The 25630-nt window shown below is 41.4% G+C and overlaps 1 protein-coding gene across 2 annotated transcripts in view; it reads left to right on the forward strand.

The window, feature by feature from the left end:
- Window positions 1-2388: 2388 nt before the first annotated feature.
- STRBP (spermatid perinuclear RNA binding protein) overlaps window positions 2389-25630 on the forward strand; it is a 29471-nt gene continuing 6229 nt past the window's right edge. Inside the window, exons 1-14 of one of the 2 annotated variants that reach the window (XM_010174109.2) lie at window positions 2389-2565; window positions 5874-6091; window positions 7316-7481; window positions 10118-10262; window positions 15771-15865; window positions 16284-16379; window positions 17110-17221; window positions 18169-18266; window positions 18354-18465; window positions 19165-19257; window positions 20104-20303; window positions 22280-22438; window positions 24546-24680; window positions 24779-24919. In XM_010174109.2, coding sequence (XP_010172411.1) covers window positions 2563-2565; window positions 5874-6091; window positions 7316-7481; window positions 10118-10262; window positions 15771-15865; window positions 16284-16379; window positions 17110-17221; window positions 18169-18266; window positions 18354-18465; window positions 19165-19257; window positions 20104-20303; window positions 22280-22438; window positions 24546-24680; window positions 24779-24919 — 1773 coding nt within the window. In that variant the 5' untranslated portion in view covers window positions 2389-2562. The remainder of the gene's footprint in view (window positions 2566-5873; window positions 6092-7315; window positions 7482-10117; window positions 10263-15770; window positions 15866-16283; window positions 16380-17109; window positions 17222-18168; window positions 18267-18353; window positions 18466-19164; window positions 19258-20103; window positions 20304-22279; window positions 22439-24545; window positions 24681-24778; window positions 24920-25630) is intronic. The other variant, XM_010174110.1, reaches the window with a different exon arrangement.

Consider the following 25630-nt stretch of genomic DNA (forward strand, 5'->3'; position numbering starts at 1 on the left):
CTGAAAACTGAAACTGGCTTGAAAACAAGATGGTTACTACCTGCTTAAGGCAACATATTGAGAGGTGTTGGTGGGTTTACTTCATCTGTCCAGTAGAAGAATAGCCCTCATTGTAGCTGTGAAACATTTATTTTGGGTCTGTTTCAGGTTTTCAGAGAAAAGCACTCAGCACATCCAGAATTGCACCCTGAGGTGTGTTTGTTTCCAGAGCTGGGGAGGTAGTTTGCAGACTTGCCCACCAGACAACAGTCTGCTCAGCAATTTACTGCAGCAGCAGAAGTTGCTCAGCCAGCTATCTCTGGCCATCTGCTTTCCGTACCCTGGACAAGCCGATAAGCAACAGCTTGCAGTCGTCTTCGGAGGGAGGCCGGGCTGGAGTGTTGCTTGGAGTCTAGAGACGACGTACTGGGCATATGCTGAAGTCAGCAACACATTCCAGTGCCCTTCTCTCTGCCTGGAATTGCCAAGTTACAGTTACCAGAGAAGATAGCAAACTGAAAATGTGAAATGTAGGAGTCACAGGGAAGACAAGTATGTGAAGAGAGCTGGAATTTAGCTTGAAGAGAGAACTAATTTGAAATAGATGGATGATCTGGAAACATGTCTCATAAAAGTCTCTCTAGCTTGCCATCTGCTGACTCAAAAAGCATATTATTATTATTATAGAAGAGCAAAACAAAAAGGCCTCATAAAGAGTCTGGTTGCTTCTGGAGGTGGTGAAAGGCTATTAAGTGTGGAAGAGCTTATGACTAGCTCGTAGAATAAACGCTGCCAAAGCAGTAATCTTTGCTTATTTTTCCTCCCAGCCAAGCTGCCCCTGCTTGGCTTTCAGGATGACTTGAGAGAAGAATCTGGTCTGATGAAAGAACATCACCTTCCTTGATCACTCCTGGGAAGCAGTTTGGTGGAGTTAATGTAGCTTGGTAGGGTACCCAGCTTTTGTGATAAGAAGTGCAGTCCTTCAGGGTTTTCATTAGCTTACTTTTCCCAAGTATTTTTAGTAGGACTGCATTTAACTCTCTTGGGGTTTCTTCCTTGGCAGTCTTTAGCTGCTGGAGCAGACAGGCCCCTGCACAGTGTTCTTGTCTGTCTGCTTTTTGTTTTACCCAATTCTACATCATAAATTCAGTGGTGTAAGATACAAACAAACAACTATTAGGCACTCGCTGCCGAAGCTATTGGTCTTGTAAACCCACTTAATTTCTGCTTAACTAGGAAAATAGTGAAGCAGGATTTGTTGTTGCCTTTCCCCTGGAGTATTCAAATCTCTATGGGATGCAACATTTTAATTATTCCCTGTCACTCCCCTGAGGTTCAGCATCTACAAGGCTTTCAAGTCATCTTGCCTATCCCTCTGCTGTTGCCAAACATGCTTTTAATATCTTACCAATGTCGGAATTCTCTGACAGACAATATCCAACATATTGCTAGAGAAGGAGGATCGGCATACAGGAGAAAAGGAAAACGTTTGAGCGTGTGTGGCATCTGCAGAAATTTACTGACTGGGTTTCCAGTTGCTTCCAAGTGTTGCTGAAAAGCTGATGTGACAATATGTGCAGGGAAAGGAAAATGGGAATTTTCTGCAAGGGCTAGAGTGTCTTGCTGTGTACTGAGCTTGTGCCTTCTCCTCTCCCTCGCATTCCCTGCTCTGTTATTCTGCTCTTCTCTTGTCTTGCAGAGCGTTTATTTGCAGTTCCTTACGCTGCCAGTGCTGGTGTTTGTTTCCTAGGTTAGTACAAGGGGGCTGCTCTTGCAGGGTCTTTAAATGTTGTGTGCTGTGAGGAGCAGTGCGAGGGCAGAAAAGGCGGTGTGGATGGTTTCAGCTGAGCACTCTCACAAGTCTTACACCTTCAATTTGTTATAACGCACTTGTCTTTGTTAAAATAACAACTTACAGTTACTGCCACCTGAAGTCTTAGTTCTTGTTCAGCATCTGACACATTCAGGATCGAGGGCCGCACCAGGGATTTCAACAGATAATTACTTTTTGATAATTAAAGGTAGTGTGTTTGGTTCCTAATGTGAACGTGACATAAAAACAGAGACTTCTTGAGCAGGTTTCATATAGAGCATATTTGAGATGTTGGATTTCCCGTCTTCCTCGTATCAGAAACTGAGGTTGCCAGGTGGCTGGCAAACCACACTGTGATAAGCTCTAACTGGCATGGGGAAGTGGTTACGTACGTGTGGGCACATTACAAAAAGTTGCTTTTCACAGTGACATCTGCTCGTTGTTCAGGAATAAATGGCTTGGTGACTGCCTCCCCATCTTGAAGCCTGCCTGCCTGCCTGCTTTAGTCAGTGGTTTGACTTAATGTGCTGCATTGAACACTCATTGGAATTAACACGCCACTTCTTCTGGTTTCAAGTTGTTTCTCTCTTTTTACAGGTGAATTACAGAAAGTGACTCCCAGAGCGTCTCAGCTGTATGAACTCTTGAGCTGTCAAGGGACTGAGAGGCTTATGAAGAGGTTCTGTCAGGCAAAACAGTGCTTAGCAAAGACACCGAGGAGGAGGGAAAAGGAGAAAGGGAGGGAGAGAGAGCTGAAACACTAACAAACCATGGTAGGTATTTGTCATCTTTCATAGGGCTGCATTAAAAATATTCTCTGCTGACAATCTTGCATGGGGCCTGAAAAACCAGAGTAAGGGGATTTTCTGACCTTGCTCTAACGTCGAGATGGTGCTGCATGCTTTGAGCAAAGCCATGAGGTCTGATATATTGTCAGCCTTTTAAAACCAGAGAGTTGTCTTGTGAGCCTGCATTACATGAATTATTAAATATGAACAAAGGGGATGCTCATGAGGTATTCTAACAAAACTGCAACCAGCACGGGTGACCTTGGACTTGCAGTTTGCATAACCAAATGCTGATATTCCCTCCCCTTCCACCTCTTCCTCACAAAAACAAGTGTTGATTAGTCATATTTTTGTGTGTGTGATTGAATGTGGTTCTGTCTGTGCACATTTTGTTAAGAGTGTAGATGAAATGTGCGTAGTAAAAAAATATACACGGAGTACGTATGTGAAGTGAGGAGTTACTGCTGATCTGCCTGGTATTGGTTGCAAATTGGGAACACCTGAGATGTTGAATTAGTAAAGCTGTGCGAGTATAAGGTATTGTGATGGTGAGATTCTGAAGATGTGTTCACAAAAAGGCAATAAATGTACCCAGTTCCTGAAAAATATATGTGGAGAGCAGTTTAAGCATAATTGTAATTTTTTTAAGTCCTCTGAGGTTATTACTGGGAGAATGGAAATGAGAATAAATGCAATAAATTTTAAATATTCTCTATTTAAATGTTCTCTAACATTCGTGTAGCTGATTGCTGCTGATAGGCTGTGTGTTTATATTTGTATATTTAAAAAAAAAGACCAAAGATGAGACTTTTGCCTGTTGCAGAGCACAAAGGGAGGAAGAGCACTTGACAAAGCAGAATTGTCAATATATTGCATTTTAAATAGTGTCCCATCTTGCTATTATTTTTGGCCTAAATTGCAATGAAGAATTGATCTTGTCAGTCCCTCTTCATTAGAAAAGAAAACAAATATGTTCTAAATTAGGAGTTCATAATTTGTTCCTGTTTGACCGGTTTTCCTGATTGATGGTTCATTAGATAAGAGATGGTGGAGGTGAATTAATAAATCCAGCTTGTCAGTTGTCACTGCTGAACTGCAGCTTCTTTCTGTATCCATGTTGTGGATGAACCACAAGAGGGACCTCCTGGAAGCATTTTGCGACTCATGAAAATACTGGGGATAATACCAGACCCCGGCTGATGAGTTTCTTTGACTACCTGGACTGTCCATCTGGGTAGGAGCACAAGAGTTAGGAGAGGAACGATGTCACATCGACTTTTGATGGAAGGGACCTAGTGAATGCAGTGAGCCAGGAAATCATGACCAGCTCCCTAACAGGGTTCAACCCAGAGACCTTTGAGATTCTTCAAAGGGCCTTTTTGTCCCCAAGAGTGCAAACCCATGAATAGGGGTGAAAATGAAACCTACTTAAGGTATTTAATGTGTAGGAGGGACAGAGATTTTTGGTTGATGGTTCCAAGTTCTGGGTGGCTTTCAGCAGTGGTTGATCTGTCTGTAGAGAGCCAGACTTAGAGCTGCTCTTGCCAGAGGTCTGTGCTGTGACCGCAGCTGGTCCAGGTCACAGATGAGTCTCCCGTGGACAGTGTGTGACAAACCATGGCTTCCTAACACGTTACCCAACCGCTTCAGCTTACCTTCCTCAACAGTATCACTCAGGACTTTGAGGTTTCACTGCAAGCTCTTTTAATTAGCACTCTAATCTCTTTCTAGTCTTTCAGTTTTTGAGGATATTATTTTGATATTTTCGTACCAATTTATCTCTATCCTCACCTTGGCTCATGCCTCTGTAAATCCCTGTGCAGTTTGCTAAGCCTCTGGTGGCAATATGCACTGCCTGTGACTTCATCTGCAGCAGTTACAAAACCATAAGGGAATGGCCATTTAATTGTCTTGTTCTAAGCTGTGTTGTCCTTGTCTCTGGCATAAATTGAGGAGGGATGGCTGCACTCAGCACTTCTAGAATATGCAAAGTTGGATTTGGAGAGTATAAAGTTATATTTGGAGAGACCCTTTTACAAAATAGGGATCTTCTCCTTATTCTCCTTGGCTGCCCTCCTTTCCACATGCTTTACTTGGTCTGTTCTCACCCTGGAATACTTATGTTCTACATTTCCCTGCCTTGAAATGAGGTTACCTTTTGGGGTAAGGACCCTGGCTTTTCTCCTTGGGCTGAGCTATCCAGCTGCTGAAGGCTGACACAAGCCAACAAAGGTGGCTGAAATTCAGGAGCTCCTTCATTCCTGCAGGAATTCCAGGGTAGGGAAGCCCCTCTTTCTTTCAGTGCCATTGCTCACAGCTTGTAGCTTCATGAGATATGTAGGTCCTTCAGGCCCAAGTGATTTCTCACTGACTTTGAAAGCTTAATCTAAATAAACGAGCTAGTCAAAGGATGAGGAAAGTGAGAGACACTTAATAGTGAAACGAGTTGCCCAAGATCCTAGATTGTCTGTTGCAAAGCTGGGAATGAAACTCAGGATATTTTGGTCCCCTGCTTCAGCATTCTAGGCTCATACTTAAACCAGCCAGACCATGCCCTCTTCTCAGAGAAGCTTGCAGGGGAGGGCAGGGAGAAATAAGGAAAGCAATGAAAGTGAGAAAAAAGAAAATGGCAGGGAGAGAGTACTGCATGCTACAGGTCTTGCTCCTATTTTGTGTCCACTATGGCTGTATGTGGGAGTACAGAGATTTGTCTGGTCCCAGACCCAAGTTCTCCCTTGTTCTGATTTGTGACTGGCGCACGCAGTGTCACAACTTCCACTTAGGATGGACATACCAGACAAAAGATGAGATTCAGCTTAATTTGTTTAGGTGTCTGTAGCAGCTAATCTGATATGGTAGTCTAGATTTATGTAGTCCCATGCGGGTGGGTGGGGAAATAGACCTCTGAAGCACAATTTATCTCATCCTAAAGTAGACATAAACATGAACTCTGCTTCAGATGTGCATGTTCCTCCTAGTAGCCAATAAAAGGTTTCTAGAAGAGTTGAATTTGGGCATCAAATATCAGGTGCCATAAATCCCACCCAAAGTCTTACATGTTTTACCAGCTTAATGCTGATTTTGCTCTGATATTTGGTTTCTTTCTTTTTTTCTTTTTAAAATTTATTTAAATAAAGTTAAGAAATCACTTCTGCATTATGATTATAAGCAGTAGTCAACATAAACCACTCTCCTACATCTGTCAGGGAGGATTCCTGTTCAGGCCACGTCCTCTGATTGATAATCCAGTAACTCTGTTCTTTTTTTTCCCCCCGTTTCCCACTTTGTAACAGAGATCGATCCGATCTTTTGCTAATGATGACCGCCATGTTATGGTGAAACATTCAACCATTTATCCATCTCCAGAGGAACTTGAAGCTGTCCAGAACATGGTATCAACAGTAGAATGTGCCCTTAAACATGTCTCTGACTGGATGGATGAAAAGAACAAGTCTACAAAATGCGAGGGTGATGTGGAAGCAAAGGAGGAAGCTACGGAAAGCAATGCCAAGTGAGTGAGCTGAGCCTCATAATGTGTTACTGTGCTGCTCTGAATGGGTTCCTGTCCTTCTAAATAAGAGTCGGAGTGTTACTTGACTCTGTTGCATAGGAATGTTGATAGGAGGAAGTGGATATATTTGGACTTTTTGAGGTGGGAGCACGTAGGGTGAGTGCAGGGAATAGTAATAAGCCCAATGTGGGCAGCAGTTGCTCGGTGTTTCAGAATTTATTTTACTGTGATGTTGTGAAATTGCACTAAGCAGACAAACTTTGCAGCAGTGCTTTCTGGATAATCTGGTTCACGTGCTCTCCAGGTCAGGTAAGTGTCTATTCAGGTTACAGATGAGGAGGTGACACACCAGGAGACCAACAGCCAATCTGCCATGACTTGAAGATAACAGAGGAAGATCTAACTCTGAATCAGGAAGACTGCATCAGTTTTTAAACTGAAAATACAGTTTACTGGCTTAATACGAAAGAGACGGTGATTGCCATTGGATTTACCAGTTATTCCTAAATGCATAATAACATGTGTCTGAAAATTCAAAAGTGAAACCTTGCTTCCTGTTTTAACATAATAATGTGGTTCTTAGTTATTTCAAGTATCTTATAAATTTTCAGAGTAGCTTTCAGGAAATAAGGTACAAAGCCCTGCTGCGTCTCACTGTCTGGACGTACTTCAGTATAAAACAAGAAATGTGCTGTATTGACTGAGGCAGTTTGCATGGCTGGGAGGAGCAGAAAGCATTCATGACTTGATCTGGTTTCCCAACAGTCTTGTGGATTCTCCACAAAATTCCTCAAATATTAGTGTTTTTTCCACAAGTTTCTTCCTTAACATTTAAGCTCATCTTTGATTATCTCTAAGATACGGTTGTGGGCATGGGAGCTGTTGAAAGAAACTGCTTGCTCTGCATGAATGCAGCACCACCTACTCAGAATACACTGATCCACGCAGGAAATGCTCAGCAGCATGGAGACCGTTCTGTGGTAGCCTTGGAAAAGTAAATACATAACTGGGCCCTCATTTTGATGCCCGTGGCTATATTCCCTATTAAATATTTAACAGATACACGTCTGATCACAGGCAGCTTTGTGTTTTCTGATCAGTGATAGGCCACTTTAGCACAGTCATTGGTCCCATCCCTTTCTCTACTCACTGTGATAGGATAATACAAATACTTTGAATGTGTGAAAATACCATTTTAATTACTCCAAGTTGTTTCATTTCCAGGGATCAAGGTGGTCGGACGTTGTGTGGTGTTATGAGAATTGGCTTGGTTGCAAAGGGCTTGCTGATAAAAGATGATATGGATCTGGAGCTGGTTCTCATGTGCAAAGAAAAACCCACAAAGACCTTGTTATGTATAGTTAAAGACAATCTCCCAGCTCAAATTCAGGTGAGTTAATTTGGGGTAGTCCTCAAACAATGGCTTATAGCACTGCATGGTGCACTTGGGTACAGGCTGGAATTTGTCTCAAGGAAAAAGGCAAGTGATACAGATTAAAGAAATGCACTTTGAATCTAGGATGACATCTAGGGTATGTGACGTGTTTAATGTGGTGACATGAAGTAGCCATCCACAACATGTAACATCTTACTCCTGTTGCCTGATCCTTACTCATGATGTCACTTTTCCTGCGGTGGCAGCTAACCTTTCTGGTTGGTAACTAACCCAGCTGATACTTCTCTCGGGTCCGACCACTGACATGAGCTAAATCGCCATCCCAGAAATATTCCCATAGACATGCTCGAGCATGTCAGTCGGTCTGTATTGTTGTCCCCTGTCCCCCTGCCTGAACCTTAAGTTCTCCACTGCAGCTGCTTTGCTTTGCTTGGGCTGTTCCAAGATAAACACCCCTGTACTTCTCAAGTGAGAACCACTCACTTCAGGCGGTCACTCGCTTTAGCTCATGTTAATCATGAGCTCATAATTCTTTTTATTTATGGCTGTTTAATTCTGATGTTGGCATCCAGTAGGCAGCACTTGCAGCTAATATTGGTCTCCTTAAAGCAACTTTTTGACAGAGTTCTGAGTCTGAATAATCAGTCCAGCTTCCAGGCTGACATACAGTGTTGCTGAGAAGCTGTGCCCTGATGTATTCCACTGCAAGTGTCTCTCTCCAAACTATGTCCAAACTTGACCTGTTTTTCTCCTGATCTGCTTTTCTGCCTTGTGTTTATTTCCACAGGGACAGTATGTGTTTTACCATTCTTGACAGCTGTTTGTTCTCACTGTTCATTTGTTCACATAAGGACTTGTTTTAATGAGATAATGTGCCTGCAGATGTGGCCTCATCCATATCTGAAAATGCTCAGGAACTATTGAGTAGTAAATAGTAAATTTTACTTGTTTGTAAATTGTAGGGATGTATCGAGTAGTAAAGAGTAAATTTTACTTGTTTGTAGTGAGGCGTGAGATGAGAAGGGTTGAAAGTGATAAGAAAAGTTAGCATATGCTTCCAAAAAAGTGAGAACAACAGAACAGACAAAAGATGTGAAGACTGCAATAAATTCAAGGGACCAGTAGGTAAGATCCTATGGGGAAGCATTGTGAGGGAAAAGATTACAGAAAACATGAGGTAAGAGGAATCAGACTCATGAAACAAGCTACAACTCTCCTGGCATAAAGGGCAACGGGAGGTTCTGCAGCTGCATCAGACACGGGAGGGAGAAGGAAGGTGCAGGTCCGTGAGTGGGCAAAAAAAGCAGACGAGGTACAGAGATGTTAACAGCTTCTGCTTTGATGCTTTGAAGGCCACTAAGTGAGCAGATGCTTAAACATCTTCAGCCCAACAATAAAGGAGCTGGAGGAGTGCAGATTGCAAGAAGGGAAGACGTTGGAATATCTGTTAGATGTGGTATTGCTGAAACAAACTCAGAGACAGAAGGAATAACTTTGGGACTCTGAACCCTCTGTGGTTGTCTTTGTACTTTGGGAGGTTGAGAAAGGTCCCAAAGGATTGACTGAAGGACCTGGAGATCCAACTCACTTGAGAGAACTCTGACACAGTGCACATCAATGGAACAAATTATAAGGCAGTTTGTAGTATTATCTACAATAGAAATCTAACCAAGAAATTAAATTATATTGAAGACAATTTAAAAAACCACTCGTTTTATTGGCGTGTTGTCAAGAGAGGAAGGTCAGGTTTTCCAGACATTGTCAGGGATCTCTCCTGGGGCTGGTGTCATTGAATGAAGTGGGTGACAGTGGGGTCTTGAGTCCAGTTTCAAGTGCTGTGTGAAAAGGGAGTGAGGAGGGAGATGGACGGACAAGTTGGACGAAATCAGACGAGTGAGAACGAGCACCTAGAAAACCATGTAATTGAAATGACCTGGTTTGGAAAAAGTCAAGACCGAATGCAGGTTTAAGTTTTTAGACACTAATGGTTATTTACAAAGGGACAGTGATTCAGTATCTCACACCAAAGAGAGGATGAGAAGTAATTGGAACTGTAGCAAGGGGCAGTTTTATTGCAAAATCGGTCCTCTGAATTGTGTGTGTGGGTAAGAATCGGAATAGACTGTGTGGAGAGGTGGAGAAATCCCTCTGGCTCGTGCTTCTGAAGAGTATCTTAGGGTTGGTAAGAGATGGCCAAGGTATAGTTGGTCATACTTCATGGCAGGTACATGGATTAGGTGAGCTGGTGCAGCTCCTGCACTGGAAGCTCAGTGATGGCTGTGTTGGTCATACTGCATATGAGAGCTTTTCCATTTAGAGGTGTGTACTTACTAAGAGCAAAAGTTACTGGTGGTAATTCACACACCAGCAGCTGTGAAAGTCAGCTTCTGTCTTCATTAAAAAAATAGTGGGACTACTTTAGAATCCTCATTAAATTTGCTACAGACCTTTTTCCTTAAGCACATTACTGGGGGTTTTCTGTTTGTTTTTAATGAGGGAGGCAAGGCCTGATTTGTTATTGTGATGTCTTGTAGGCTTCTCATTAGTTGAGAGGCACATGCACCTAACAGAGATTCTGCAGTTTTTCAGTTGATTGGGAGATTCTTGAAATCTTTCTTGGTGACTTTCAGAAACTCACAGAAGAGAAGTATCTCGTGGAGGAGCATGTAAATGAGGCAGCTATTATTATTCGTAACACAAAGGAGCCCAAGCTAACTTTGAAGGTGATACTTACATCCCCTCTCATTCGAGATGAAGCAGAGAAGAAGGAAGGAGGTACCCAGAGCGTTTTAACTTGTTTTTAAGACTGTTCTATCTAAATGCCCTGACTGTGCAGCACGGGGTTAATTGGGAAGTAGGTTTTTAATTGTGCATCATGTACTAACTAGACTGGCTATTGTCTCCATAGGTTACATTATTTGTGCCTTAAAAAGCCAACAGTCACTTAATTTTCATATAAATATACACAGTTTTCATTTGCAGGCAATATTGCTACAGTGATAACTTTGACATACAATTAGATCTTAGTTCTCCTTTCTTTCAGACTTGTTAGTTAATTCTTGAGCATCCCAGCGCTGCACAGTCTTGTTTTCAAATTAAGTCAGTCAAGTGGGATTGGTTCGTAGTGTCTTGGAAAACTTATAAAATTGTTTCTCTTTTTTACATTAAAAAAACCCCTCTCCTGCAAAGCTCGCAAGTATGTCGTCCTGGCCCTCAATTTTTATGAACAGATGATACACCTGTGTATGTTTCCAGCTTTAAGAGTTTCCAGACTGGGATACGGTTGAAGTTCCAGTGCTATAATACAGCACTCTTGCTTCTGAGTTGAACGTTGTACCTCATGTCCTTAGAGCAAAATAGTTATAGAAACCTGTAACTTAGCTTCTTTCTGTTCCTTCTCCCTAACGGCGTGAGTCCGGTACAGTGACGTGCCCTCGTTAAAGGCACGTTGACTGGTAGCATCAACGAGGTTGGAAACAAACCGAGAGAAATAGAGAAGAGCAATTGTAGCCGTATTTCGTTTTATTTTGAAAATCTTGTCAGTAATTTCTGCTTCCGCTTCCCAAACCTATCCCTAGAAACTTTGCCACTGGATGATGTCAGACCTTTGACCAACTGGCCACTCTCTGTCATGACAACTGAGGCAGCTGGGCCCATGTGGGCTAGGGAACTCCCTGTCGCTCTCTTCCCATTTCTAGACTTGCCACAAGTCCTCTGCTTCCTCCCTTCTCCCACATGAAATACCGACACAATGAGAAATGTTGGTCAGTTTCTCTTCAGGTTTGTTTGAGGCAATGGCAGGAAGGAGCCCTTTTCTGATGAAATGCAACACTTTAGCAGCAGTTGGATGCAGAAAAATCTTACAAAACAGATGAATGGCAAAGATTTCCTAATTACAATGTCTTTTTATTCTCAAATTAGTAACCATGCTCTTTTGCAAGACCATTAAAAACAAACTGGGTTACTTCAGTTGTTGTTCAGCTTCCCATACGATGCTGAGATCAGCCTTGTAGTTGTTGGCAGCCGATACGTTTGGGAGAAAGAGTACAAAGTGCACAACAAATTTTAATGGTAAAGGATTTGTAAGATTCTCACAAGGGGATACAGTTTTGCACAAAGGCTTCCATCCAAGTATTTTCTTGCAAAAAGTGATGCTGTTGTGGCAGTAAACTCTAGGGACTCTCCTCAAAATGAAGGAGGAGTTGGATTGTTATGCTTTCCTATATTTAAAATGTAGGTGTTCTGTTTTGTTTTCAGTATCTTAAAACATTTACAAAATTCTATACTAATTTTTTTTAATTTAAAGTTAAACATAACTCATCTACTACTTAGAGTGATGTTATGCTATCATCTCTGAACAGCTGATGAGGATAGTTAATAGGGTAATGGATCTTGTTTTAAAGTCCAGGTTCTTTTGACATTGATTCATCACAAGTGAACAGAGACATTTATCATATTCCTGTTCAAAGGTATGTGAAACATTATGCAGATGTCACTAAGCAAATTGAAAGGTGTGAGGGATACTTTTTACCATAATATTTCCAACCGTATTTAGGTCACTTTCACTCAGATTCAGACCAAAGAAGTTTCATATCCAATATCAAGGGAAAATACTCAAGAGAAATTGTCCAGTGGAAATACCTCGATCCCCAAAGAAAGTACTGCCAGATTTTTTTCAGTTCTCCTGAGTAATGCCAACCAAATGTAAATACACTTTCTATGCAGTTTTAAAACCTGTTTTGAGTTTATTTTATACATTCTCCTAAATGAAGGAGCTCAAAATGCTTGTCACCTTGCCTTTCATCTAACATGTAAGATAGGCCATTGGGTTCCGGGCCCCTGGGGCCGCTCCCAGGGAGCAGAACCTGTGCAAAACTGACCAAGGTTTCGGCGTTCGGTGTGATTAGCACTAATCTGTCCTCTAACCAAACCCCCAAGGTTAGGCGCAGCCGACCTCGTGATCAGCGCTCCCATTTGTTCTGTAGGAATGCTGTGTGTGCCTTCATGCCCTGATGTCAGAATGTATCGAAAAACATTCCTGGATTTCTCTTCAGTCCCCACCTATTTGGAAAAGTGTTCATGTTTAAGATGTGGTGTTTGGCCTATTTGTTTTTGCTGCTTGTTGGCAAAAAGAAATAGTGGACCAGTGTGTGTGTGCATTTCGGTGTTTCTCGCAAATGGCTATCCATAAAGCTCTGCTTCCTCATGTCGGGTTGAGAAGTCAAGCATCTAAAATTCCTGCATTTTGCATCAGTTTAAATTTTAAACTACTTAAGAAACACAAATTTTAGTCATAGCATCAAATATAAATCGGGCTTTCCAGACCAGAACCTCGTAGCTTGCAAACTGAGCAGTAACAAGCCTATGTAATAATAAACAAATTCATTTCCCAAAGTGGGGCTGAAATCAACCTTGCTCCTTGAGCCACTGCTGCATAAACGCTCTGCCTCTGCTGCTGCCTTTGCCGGGCAGATGCAGCCAGGGATGCTCCAAAGGTGCCAAGTGCCTTTGAAGGGGCAACGAGCCGCAGATTTACCTTGTCTCTGTAGAGGAGACACAGCTCCTCATATGGTGAATGAATGGAGTTGGCAGCTACTGTGTGAAGAGAATACATACAGCAGGTGGGGAGAGTTACTGAAGGACTGGTTCTGTGTTCCACAGTGTGAGCTGATGTCAGGGATTTATTATTAACTGCTAATTAAACTCCTTGTATCATTGCCCTTGTTAAAGCCACAGGAAAAAAAAAAGTAAAGCTTTGCAACCACATTTGAAAATTCGGATTGGGTCTCACTTTCCTGACTGGCAGAGCATGAAGAAACATGCCATTCTCCTGAGGGTGTCGAAAGGGAGCCTGCTGCAAGCCGCTCGCCCTCCTCACTGCCTGTTCTCTTCATCTTTCTGTTTAATAGAATCTTGCATCCAAAAGTTGGCTGACTGCAACATCTACGAAAGGCACTCAGGACAGTAGTGCTCGATTTGCAATTGGCAGAATTCTCCAAGATAACTGTAATTTACACCTTTGGAAATAGCCTTAATCCTGTAGGAAAAAGTAAGACTCTAACTTGTTGGAAAAAAATCATATGAGAATAGAAAATTCTTTTCACCCAAATGACAGATGATACGTATTTTGTTTGGTTTGTAGTTTAAAGGAAAAATTACTTTACTTTGCCAATGGCTGCAACACCCTTTAGCAGAGCCTTGGCAATACCAAGTAAAAGTCCCTAGGCCTTTAAAGATCCAGTTCATTGCCAAAAATTCATGATTTCGCAGTCAGTCACCTTTGCCATTTCTAACGTTTAAAAATAAGATTCTGATCATTCATTGACAGTAGTTGTTTGATACGTGAGCTTTAAGCAGATGTTTATATTGTCCACAATAAAGTTTTCTTACAGAACTGCACAGACGTACACCTAGTAATTGTGTGCCACAAAACATTGCTCTTGAAAATAAAGAAACTGCAAAGGAAATTTAGAAGCAAATCTTGTGTTCCAAAGTGACCTTAGCGCTCAGAGAAATCCAGTGCTTTCAGACTTTGCAGCTTTTATTTGGAAAACAGGCAAGAGGAGTGATTAATCCCAATATTGTAATACTGTTGATGAGGGCAATAAGAAACAATGCAAATATCTGCTGCGAAGTTCATTGGGGTTAGAAAATGAGCTTATAGCACTTAAGTCTTCTGCTGCCAGCAGAGCCAGCGGGTGCGAAATGCAACTGTGAACTGTCAGACAAGATAGCTGCTTCTGTTCAGGTTTATGCTGGTTTTCTTTTTTTTTTTTACTTTGGGCTCTTTTATCCATCATAACATAATGTGCTTTTACCAGAGTAACCTTCCTGCTGGATGGTGTTAGCAGGTGAAGTGACTTTAGCAAGAAAGAGGCAATTGTACGTGCAACCGATAGCATCCAAAGTAACCTATGAAAATGTACTTTGAGATCTTACTAATAAATTGGACTCCAAACTGATGGTACTTTTTTCTCCTAACTTGCTCTTGTATCTTAAATGTCTTGCTGGATTTTGCTTATCTAGCAAAATTCATCTTCAATTTGGAATGGATATTGTATTTCATTCAGACCTGCATAGGTCTCTGAAGACCATTATGAATAACAAAAAGACTGTTTTTCCAAATTAATTCTCTTTAAATAAAGAGTAATTGTGTATTCATAGGAAAATAACACATTCAGGGTTTTAGTTGAGCCATGGATTCATTTAGTTTTTCTAGTATGTTCTCCTCCTGCCAGCTAAAAACTAAAATCTTTTTAACCTGATTTTACAGATATGCAAAGTCTGTCATTTGTGCAGAATTTACAGAGAACCTGGATCCTAATAACTCCTTAGGATTAAAAAAGGAAAAAGGAAAAAAAATCAGGGAAGAAAGGACTGATGTGTCATGTCCCTGAATACAGACTGGGATGTGGCTGCTAAAAGCAGTCTGCTGCATGCTGGATAAAAAAAGAGAAAGGGGAGGAGGGAAAAAAAAAAAAAAAGAAAGAAAAAAGTGTAAACCTGCACAGAAGAGATCAGTGTCTTGTCTCTCAAATCCGTCTTTGAATTTCCTCTGATTTCAGTTGCTATTGGGGAAATAAGATTTTTACAAGAGGGAATTACCTCTCTAATACGTTAATAATCTGGAAGTTACCAAACTTGTTTCGTATGTTCTGGTTATATGAAAGACTAATCAGACTAAAATTTCTTACTAGCATTCTTACAGTTTTCTTTCATGGAATTACTTTGGCTAGTACTGTTCATGCAATAATATTTCAAATATATTCAATATTTTTCTATGGAATTCTCAACAATTGCATGGACATAACTTCAATTTCGACCTATTACAATTTTTTTTGTACCCTCCCAAGAAAATCTTTCTCTCATCAAAAGAAGTTCATCTTTTTGAAATTCTGTGCCATTTTTGTGCACTTGGAATAAAAGTCACACTGAATGGAAAGAAGGGGGGGGGCAAAGCCCAATACAACCCAACCAAAAAAAAAAGTGCTATATAGCTATTTTCTGCCCTGAAATGTGTTCTACATTTTTAATAAGATCCCAGATTGTCTGTAGCAGTGGCCATCTTTATTATTACTATTATTTTACAAGGAGTGAATGCCTTTGCTTCTGTTGCACATGTGCACATTTACTACCTTTAATGGCTTGTTTAAATTAAATAACACAGTGCACTTAAATTCTGGGAGTCTTATTATCTCATTGAGATGCTGCCGCTCTTCTTGTATTGTGACAGAAACCCCTTGGTCAAATTGTATCTGTCTCTTTTTATCCCATTTTTACCAGTAGATAATGTTGCGATGAAAGATCCTCCGGACTTATTGGACAGGCAGAAATGCCTGGAGGCCTTGGCGTCTCTGCGGCACGCCAAATGGTTTCAGGTTGGCTATTTGTTCTTACCTTGTTGTTATTGTAGCCTTAACGAGGTTTAATTTGAGACAGTTTTAATTTTAATGCCTCTTTAATTTCTCACTAGTCCCTAATAGAGCAAAGGTCTAGAATTCGGAATTCAGTGCTGTATTGTACAAGGACAAACGTGACAGGGAGACAGCCAGCTGGTCTAGAGTTGTCATGAGGCTACAAAAGCAATCTTGACATTTTGCTTCCTCTTTTATATGTCTCTCTAAATTGAAATATTTTGGATAACTTTTTATTTTGCATGAAGCTGATTAAGTAATTAAGTAATAATATTTTTTAAAAATAAATCTGTCTATCCCAGGACTCTGTGCATTTAAAAAGAAAAGCAAAATTGAAGGCCGGGTTTTTGCAGGTGTATTGGAATCATTCTGTTTGTTTTAGGCCAGGGCAAATGGACTAAAATCATGTGTAATTGTCCTTCGTATTCTGCGAGATTTGTGCAACAGAGTCCCCACATGGGCACCACTGAAAGGATGGGTAAGTACAGAAAGAGTTGAAGGCCACACAGTCAGCTCTTATATCTCCTGAGAACTGTAGCAGTGTGTGGACTGGAGAAAACAGTGCATTGTATGAAAGTCCTCCATAAACCCCCCATCCTTTTACTTCCCAGTAACTGTTACCTGTGTAGAAAAGTGCTCATAGGAAGGAAAGAGAATGTGAGTATTTGTTCAGTCTGCAAGATGTACAGATACCATGGAAAGAGCCATAATGTTGTGGGGCTTTGCACATCCTCATGGATTTGCAGTAGAGCTTGTTGCCTCCAAGTTTAGCTTTTCAAAAATACCCTGCTGCCATGGCAGTGCTGCTCCTGCCAGGGGATACCGTTAGCAGGTTTGGGGAGGGCCAAATGCTCTGCAGATCCAGAGAGAACACTTTGTAGGTCTGTGGAGGCAGTGTTTCCTCTCACATAGGACTGATAACTCTTTGAGAGGAGGAGAATATGTGACTTAGCTTTAGAAGGTACCTCCTTTTAGACTTCCTGGGCAGTTAATGGAGAGCAGCTGGTTCCTCAAAAGGTGGCTCAGAGCAGGGAACAAATAGATGTGCCATAGCTGTCCTCTGAGATGGCCGTCTCCGCGAGTTAGACCTCTAATGGATTAAAACCAAAGTTAGCTGATGTGAATATCCTTCCCCTCTACTCCTCTGTATATAACTGCAGTTACAGTTACCCTTGTGTCCATACTAATCGTAATTTAATGTCTTCTAGCCACTCGAGCTTATATGTGAAAAATCTATAGGTACTTGTAATAGACCTTTGGGCGCTGGGGAAGCATTGCGACGAGTGATGGAGTGTTTGGCATCTGGAATTCTGCTTCCCGGTAAGGGGCCAAATTAACTTCAGGAACACAAAAGGTTGATCAGGCAGCCTTATCGTTTTACTGTGTGATTAGATTAAAAATGCTCGTCTTGAACTCCTAACCTGCAGTGGAGCTAAATTAATGGTTTCTTGTTTAAAAGAAAAAAAAAAATAAAAGGAAGCTGCAGCTGTTTGAATGAGCACTTCCAATGCAGTAGAAGTTAATGGGGAGCGTTAGGTTTATTTCTGAATTAACCTCTATCTTGTTAAGGGGTTGCAAACAAATAAACAGACCTAATGACCATCTGCTTTCTGTACATTCATCAAAATATACATATCTGTCCAAATTACCTGGGCTTTTTTTTAAATCTACTGCTTTTAGTTCAGCCTGTTCTACGAGTGCAGCGTTAACTCTGCTAAGTTCTGTGGCCGTTGCTGTACGGCAGTAAGATCTCGGGGTTAGCTTGCTTTGTGTGATGTTTGAGATCTTAGAGCGACCTTCCAATACCTGGAGGGGGCCTACAAGAAAGCTGGGGAAGGACTTTTCATAAGGGCAGTTAATGACAAAACAAGGGGAAATGGGTTTAAGCTGAAAGAGGGGAGGTTTAGATGAGATATTAGGAAGAAGTTCTTCACTGTGAGGGTGGTCAGACACTGGAACAGGTTGGCCAGAGAAGCTGTGGCTGCTCCTCCCTGGAAGTGTTGAAGGCCAGGCTGGATGAGGCTTTGAGCAACCTGGTCTAGTGGAAGGTGTCCCTGCTGCTGGCAGGGGGGTTGGGACTGGATGAGCTTTAAGGTCCCTTCCAACCCAAACCAGTCTATGATTCTATGTTTGAATCCCCTACTGGAAAAGGTGCACTTCCCACTCTGCTCAAGCCCGAGACTAGCTGTTGCAATATCCATCAGTCCCCGTTTTCACATCGCTTCTTGTTTACTCTCAATCATCTGCTTTGCCTTTTTCCCTCCTAGGAGGCCCTGGTCTGCATGACCCCTGTGAACGGGAGCCGACAGATGCTTTGTCCTATATGACAGTTCAGCAAAAAGAAGCCATTACGCACAGCGCTCAGGTAGAACACTCCTACTTCTGAGGAGCTAGATGCTGCAACAGCCAAGAGTGCTGTGATGTAACTCACGTTTCTGCTGTCACCCTGTAGCACGCCCTCAGATTATCAGCATTTGGTCAGATCTATAAGGTTTTGGAAATGGATCCCCTCCCATCAAATAAGTCATTTCAGAAATATTCCTGGTCAGTAACTGACAAAGAAGGTAGGTATTGTTTGCTCCAAAAATCATTAATTGGGCAGTAAACTAGGGGTTAGCTTAGAATGGGTGAAATTCCTAAGTTATATGCTGTGAATGCAAGGTAAAGGATTTATTTCTGTGTGTTAAATGTGGGGTTTTGTAAAAATATTTAATTGTTAGGAGAAAATCTGGAAGTTCTTTTCTTTTAGAAGTACCAGCAGAGGAGCAGTGGTACGCAAAGAGTATAGCTGATGATTTTCTTTAAGCACAAAGGCTGTTGGGATCTGAAGAGTAAAAGTAGTGTTTATGATTCTTATGCTGGGGAAGGAGAGACTTTAAACTGGCCTAAAAGCATAAAACAAAGTGTCCATAGTAAGAATTACCAAGTTCTTCCTAGAAAACAATATCCATCTAACGAAAATGAGTTTCCAGGTATATTTTTTGGAAGAACAATGTTGTTACAATTCTAGCCTTAGACTAAATGTAAAAAACAGCACTGCAGCATGACATGCTCGTATCACGTATGATGCTGGACACAGATATCTTGTGTAGTAAGTAGTAAGCTAATACTGGTCTACGTGTAGCAGTAAGAAAGCTTTGACTGATGGTTGAGTTCTTTTCATTATAAACATGTAAGGAACAGTATGGGACTAATCAGAGTCGTGCTATGGAATTTTGTTTTTCCGATAGCATATCCATATTACAAGGAAATTTATACCCTAGGTACAGGCTCATCTGCTCTTAAGAGACCATTTGAAGATAGTGTCGGGGATGATAAAGATCCAAATAAAAAGATGAAGCGTAATCTGAGGAAAAGTAAGTGCAACGCTTCTCCATTCTGGTTTCAGAGATCTGTTCTACAGTGGAAGCTGGTTTAAAAGCTTCTCTGTGTTGGTGTGGAATAGCATGTGAAAAAGTCTTTGGAACAAAAAATGTTGTCTTGATCACCCCACATTCGGAGTGTCAAACACATCTCTTGCTGTGCTTGTGAATTTCCCTGACACGTTTCAGTAACTGAAGGATTTGCATTTTTAAATGGGATTGCCCATCAAGTTACAATAAAATTTAAGTTGCCCAAGCAGCTGAGATATTTTATTGATAATGTCTCTGTACAACGTTTTGGGTTTTTTTCAAAACATTGCTGTGACTTTGCTGTGTGAAGATTGGCCTTTTTGCATTCTTCCCCTTCTCGAGGTAGTTGTTTGTCTCTCGAGACCTCCCACAAGAAAAATAAAATGCTTAATGTACAAAACATTGACATTGCACATATGCACGGACTGGAAGTCTCTCAGCATTGCTGGATCCAGTCAGTTCTGGGGGCTATTTTCATTGTGCTACTTTGGTAGAAAACGTTATTCTTTTTATAGCAGCTGGAATACTAATAGCTAGCTGCAAAAGAATTGTGTTAACAACATGAAAAATGGGTAACTATAGCTGTCACCCAAAAAAGTAGGATGGTTTATTAAAGACTGAACAGCCTTCCAGCTATCCTCAGCCTCTGAGAGGTTGAGGGATTATTTTGCTCCTTTGTACGGACAGAAGGCACTGAAATGCAAACTGTTTCATTTTTCTGTTCATCCTGTTTTGTTCATCTCCCCTCTTTTTTTTTTTTCTCCTTTTTTCCCCTTCTTCCCCTACCTCTCTTCTACTATCTCGTACTAGTACTAGATAGTAAAGCAATAGATCTCATGAATGCTCTGATGAGGCTGAACCAAATCAGGCCAGGGCTTCAGTATAAGCTGCTGTCACAGTCTGGTCCAGTCCATGCCCCAGTCTTCACAATGTCTGTAGATGTTGATGGTACGACATATGAAGCATCAGGACCTTCTAAGAAAACAGCCAAGCTCCATGTGGCGGTAAAGGTAAGGCAGCCTGAAGTATCTGCTAACCCCAGATCTTGGAACAGAGAGTATGAAATACAGCTACAACTAATAATATGCAACCTCAAAATTTAAAATAAAGAAATAAAAGGATTAAGCTGAGCTACTATCTGTGTACTCTGAACGGTTCGAGGAGCTGTTACTGGTTTTATACGAGCAGAGGAGTGGGATAGTGTGGAAATTGTGGGAAGAACTTCCCAGGGCTCTGCAGGTCAGCTCATGTGACAGTGGATTGAATGTGATGCTTAAGTTCTGTCCTAGAGGGGTTCAGTTTTGCTCTGTTCTATTCCCTCCTCCTCTTGGTTTGAAAATGGCATGTTGGTGGCTCCCTGTTTCCCCCCTTCCTTCTCTGTGTCCGTTCCTGGGTTGTAAACTCCTGGAAACACGGAGTTGTTTCCTGTTGTCAGTGCCTGAAGGAGCAGCTCTGCACACTGTATATATAACTGAGTGGTCTCCAGTCCATTTTTCAGAGACTAGTGGCATTCAGCTGGCAGTCAACCAACTCCAGCTGCTTCTAGGTGCTCTACACCACAGAGCTTAGCTCTGTAAAGCCATGATAGACTGGAACGCCCAACATGAACATCCTGGTGTTGCATGAGGACAGTTCAGACTGATAAAGCAGACTGAGCCTGCTGGGTTTCTGGGAAGAAATGAAAGTTTCCTACAGACAATTCATGTGAAAGAGAACCTCTTTTAAAAGAACTGCACTTACAGGAATAATCCCATCTGTCATTCTGTGCTTCATCTTGTTTTGAACAAGAATTTCCTTTTTAGAAGCTTCATCTGACAACTTTCTGCTTTCCTTTGATTTCAGTTTTGAAAATCCCATTGTCCCATGTGCTTTAAAGTTCAAAGTGTCCAGAAATATCTGAAGGAATGTGTTGTTCCTCCAGGAAAAGTAGCTCTCTGCATGTATGTCCTTCCAGACCTTCTGCCTCATTCTTTTATTTTGCCTCTCTCCCTGCAGTTTTTCTTAAAAAAACAACAAAAAAAAAACAACAAACAAACAAAAAAAAAAAAACCCTTGCCCTGAAAAGCTGTGACTTCTCTGCCCTTGAACCTCTCTGCATCAGCCAGATCTGTGCTTCTGCCTACCCAGCTCTCTTTTCTCTAAATTTACACATACACAAATCCTGGGCTACACTTCAAAACACTCCTGATTCAAGCCAAGAGGAAATGGGTGGTGTGGTAGAGACTAGATTTTCTTTTCTTCTTCCTTTCTTCTTCCGTAGATCTGGGCCCTGCTTTCCCAGATTCATAAGACAGAATATGGTGACTATTTCAGTTTCTAGATGTGAACTTTTTAAAATTTAGAAGCCCTGAAATGCAACCAAATGTACCAGGATTGTAAGGGAGCTGAGCCTGGAGTGAAGCACCTACTCTGATGTTCCTGACAAGTGCAAGGCAGGGAGGTGGTGTCAGCCCTGTAGTTTCAGGAACACGTTTTGTGTACTACCTGGGTACCTACTGGCTGTCACCTGCAGTTTCCTAGGAAACTCCAGAAGTACCATCTCACAGAAGTACAGTGCTTTAATTCTCATAAGACTGTCTTGTTTGCCTCCCAGTCAATCTCTTGATTTCTCCACGTACGCAGAGAGAGGGGGAAAATGGTGTCCAAAACAACCTCCTCATCGTGCTGTTAAGCAGTGTCATGCAGAGGATGCACTCTGAATTTCAATCTGTTCCTTTACAAGGAATTCTCAAGATGATGAATGATGCTCAGAAGTAATTGCTGTCTTTGAGACTAAAATGTCTGTTTGTGTTGGTTCCACTTTTGCAAACCTGGAACTATTTTCCCCATTGCTATTATGTTTTCCTCCATTTTAACAGAAAACTGAACTTATTTCTAAGCAGTCTGCCTTTATTAAGCGTATGGTGGATGTCCTTTCATGCTGTGATTCGCTTTGTTTCTGTACTGCTGCCTATTTGACAGTTCATTTCCCGTGGTTTTGTTGTAGGTTTTACAAGCAATGGGGTATCCAACTGGTTTTGATGCAGATGTGGAGTGTATGAGTTCTGATGAAAAATCAGATACCGAAGGTAAAACTGAAACGACGTCTTCAATCTCAAGCAATAATACTGGAAATTCCACAGCTGACACCTCCACTACCCTAGAGGTGAGTATTGTAATAAAAAGTACAAGTGATGGAGAGGTGTGGGGTTTGGGTTGGTTTTTTGTTGTCTTTTTTTTTCTCTCCTCCCAGAAGAGGATGGCATTTTAGTCAGGGAGGTGGATAAGGAATGAAGAGAGAGTTTCCAGTCTCAGATCTGCCATAGATTTTGTGTCACCGTGGACAAATAACTGATCTTTCTGCCTTTTTCCTCAGGTTTAAGGTGGGATAGCCATCTCATCCTCGTAACACCATAAACTCTCTGAGACAGGTGTTGTCTCTCCTAGTTAGCTTGTGTACAGTCATACAACTGGGACAGCTCCATCTTGTTTGGTGTCTTTGGGCAAATTTTACAATTTCTGTTTTGTGATAGTGAGTTTGTCAAAAAGGTACAGAGACACTATTTAAACTCATACACATGAAGACCAATGAAAAGATAAAAATACATTAGGAGATGTTAAGAAATGTAGAACCTAAGAGCTCTATGTGTATTGAATGGGCTGGAAAACGCTGCATTGAAAATGCTCCAGTTTCAGTATAATATACTTTAACTGGCACTTGCAGTTGAAGTCAGGTGCTGTAAGGAGCATGTTGTGCTTGCTTTCTCACTGAAGCTGTGGGAAATAGTCTTCCTTAAAGGACAAAATTCCAGTAACTTCAGCTGAATGTCCCCAGGAATCAAGCTGTGATGGGTCTGTTGTACATTATTTGGATATTTTCTTAAAGTATTTCTGGTATTTGTTTCTTTTCACCATTGAGAAACCAGGGGATTTAAAACTCATGCTTAGATGTCACCCCTTTCACCCTTCTCTTCCTGATTTCCTTGGTGAGTGTTTGCCACCAGGGATTTTAGAGAAGCTTTCTGTGTGAAGACTGAGGAACAGCTTTAATTTGTATATTTGTTTGCTGGATAGATGTGCAGCAAGCTTTCTGAGGGCTGTCCTGAAAAACCGCTGTAGATCCCTGCTTTCTTTTTTGTTTTATTTTCTTTTTCCAGGACTACAGGGGGGTTGTGCTGTAAATATAAGTAATTGTTCTGTTCTTCAAATATTTGTCAAGATGTTAAGACACTAATTTCTTCAGTTGGAAGCCACTTGTTTTCCAGACAGTGTGTAATCACACACAATTCACATATGTATTTATTTGACTGAGACATTTCCAGGGAAAAAAAAATGGGGGTGTTTTATATTCAACAAATTGAGCTGTTAATTTTGCCTTTAAAATACACATTTATTATATTTTATCACAAAAGTGAGTAATATTTTAAGACAAGCAAGATATTTCCCAAGCTGCATGACTTTGGGTTTCCATGTTTACACCTTTAAGACACTTGACTTCCAGAGGGCAGGTCCTGGTACTAGGACTCCTGATCTTTAACCAGAAAAAGAAGTTGCTTTTGAAAACTTTGTTTTGATCCCTTAACCATCTTTTTCTTGGTTGGTGGGTAGTCAGTTGTATCTGTAGCAGGGTGCGCTCTAACGCAGGCTGATCTCAGCTTTACCTTCCTCGCTTCCCAAACTGTTACAGATAATTTCTGCCTAAACATGTGGCCTGGGATATGAGACTTCTTCAGTCAGAGCTCAGTAGTGCCAGGACGTAATTAGATCGAGCAGGAGAGATGTGTGCGAGGTTGGGAAGGCTAATCTCTCCTTTCAATGATAAAGCCTTCGATTTCAAGGAACTTGACACCTTGGTCTCAGCTTTGGCTTTGGGTACCCTCAGGGCTGAAATTCTAAGCGCAGCTGGTGTAAGGTTCACTGTTGTGTAGGCACCAGACCAGGTCACCAGACAGCAGCTCTCACCAACAGAAATAAAGAGGGTGTGACTTCTTTTTACAGTATTGTTTGTGCCCTGCCATTCTTTAGAGAAGAGTCTTTCCATCTGCTGTTCTAGTGCAGCATGTTATGCTGAAGCCAAGGCAGCGGTACCTTCACTACAGCTCTGTTCCTGGGAAGCTTGCTGAGCAGATGTGTTGGGAAGAACGAGCTGTTGCAGAGGCCTGACACAGTGATAAGTGGCTGGTCGTGTGGCGCTGTGAGCCACAATGCTGCAGATGTTTGTCTGCCTTTGGAAGAGATAAAAGATTTAAAGCAACACCATAATGTCTTTCTAGGTAAGAACTCAGGGTCCTATACTCACAGCAAGTGGCAAAAACCCAGTGATGGAGCTCAATGAAAAAAGAAGAGGTCTGAAGTATGAGCTCATCTCTGAGACAGGCGGGAGCCATGACAAGCGCTTTGTGATGGAGGTGAGTGAAGCAGTTAGAGTTGGTAGGTGGTTTTATTAACAGTGCTTCAGTCTTTGGAGTCGCTTGGCTGCTACAGTTCAGATTTTTTTGTATTTCAGGTAGAAGTAGATGGGCAGAAGTTCAGAGGTGCAGGCCCAAATAAGAAAGTAGCAAAAGCAAGTGCTGCATTAGCAGCACTTGAAAAACTGTTTTCTGGGCCTAATGCAGCAAACAACAAGAAAAAGAAGATTCTTCCCCAGGTAAGAATTGTTACTTGCTTTTTGGACTGCTCTGTTATCACAGCTCAGGGTTGGTTTATGATACAAGAACTTACACAGGAAGCAAGTGATTTCAGTCTCTTGCTTTGTGCACCCATGTAAGGTTTCTATTTTTACTCTTCTATCATAGTTACCGTAGTATAACGATATAATCTGATAGTTGGGACCATATTGTGGGAACTATAGTAGAAAAGAAGGCACAAAGAAAGAGAGGTGCTCTTTAGCTGGAGGAGATAGCTGGAGTAAGGTCAGTGGTTCGAGCAGTGATGATGTGGAAGTGTCTTGGGTTTCAGGCCGGAGCAATAGTGTGCTCCTTCGTCGTGTAAGATGGGTAGATGTAGGGGATAAGTCATTTATAGCCAGGTAAAGGCCTTTCCTCTACGTTCTGGAGTAAGCTGAGATTTTTTGCAGCACTTCAGATGAGCCATTTTGTTTGCTGAGGAAGGAAATGAAAAGCTTGATGTTTGTCCATTAGGTTTAACAGCCACAATGATATTTCAAATCTATTAAAGTTATGGTTGAACAGAGCGGAAACTAATCAACAGTGTTCTTATTCCAGAGGACTACAGTCTGAACTAAGTCCTGAAACGTACAATTTGTGTTTCTTTTGTGCAAATACGGTAGAATTAGGATTTTCTTGTAATTTCACACTGGAGCAGAATATATAGTAAAATACACTTACAAAAGATACCA

This window comes from Antrostomus carolinensis, unplaced genomic scaffold (genome assembly GCF_000700745.2).
Source record: "Antrostomus carolinensis isolate BGI_N321 unplaced genomic scaffold, ASM70074v2 scaffold28148, whole genome shotgun sequence".
Classification (NCBI taxonomy): Eukaryota; Metazoa; Chordata; class Aves; order Caprimulgiformes; family Caprimulgidae; genus Antrostomus; species Antrostomus carolinensis.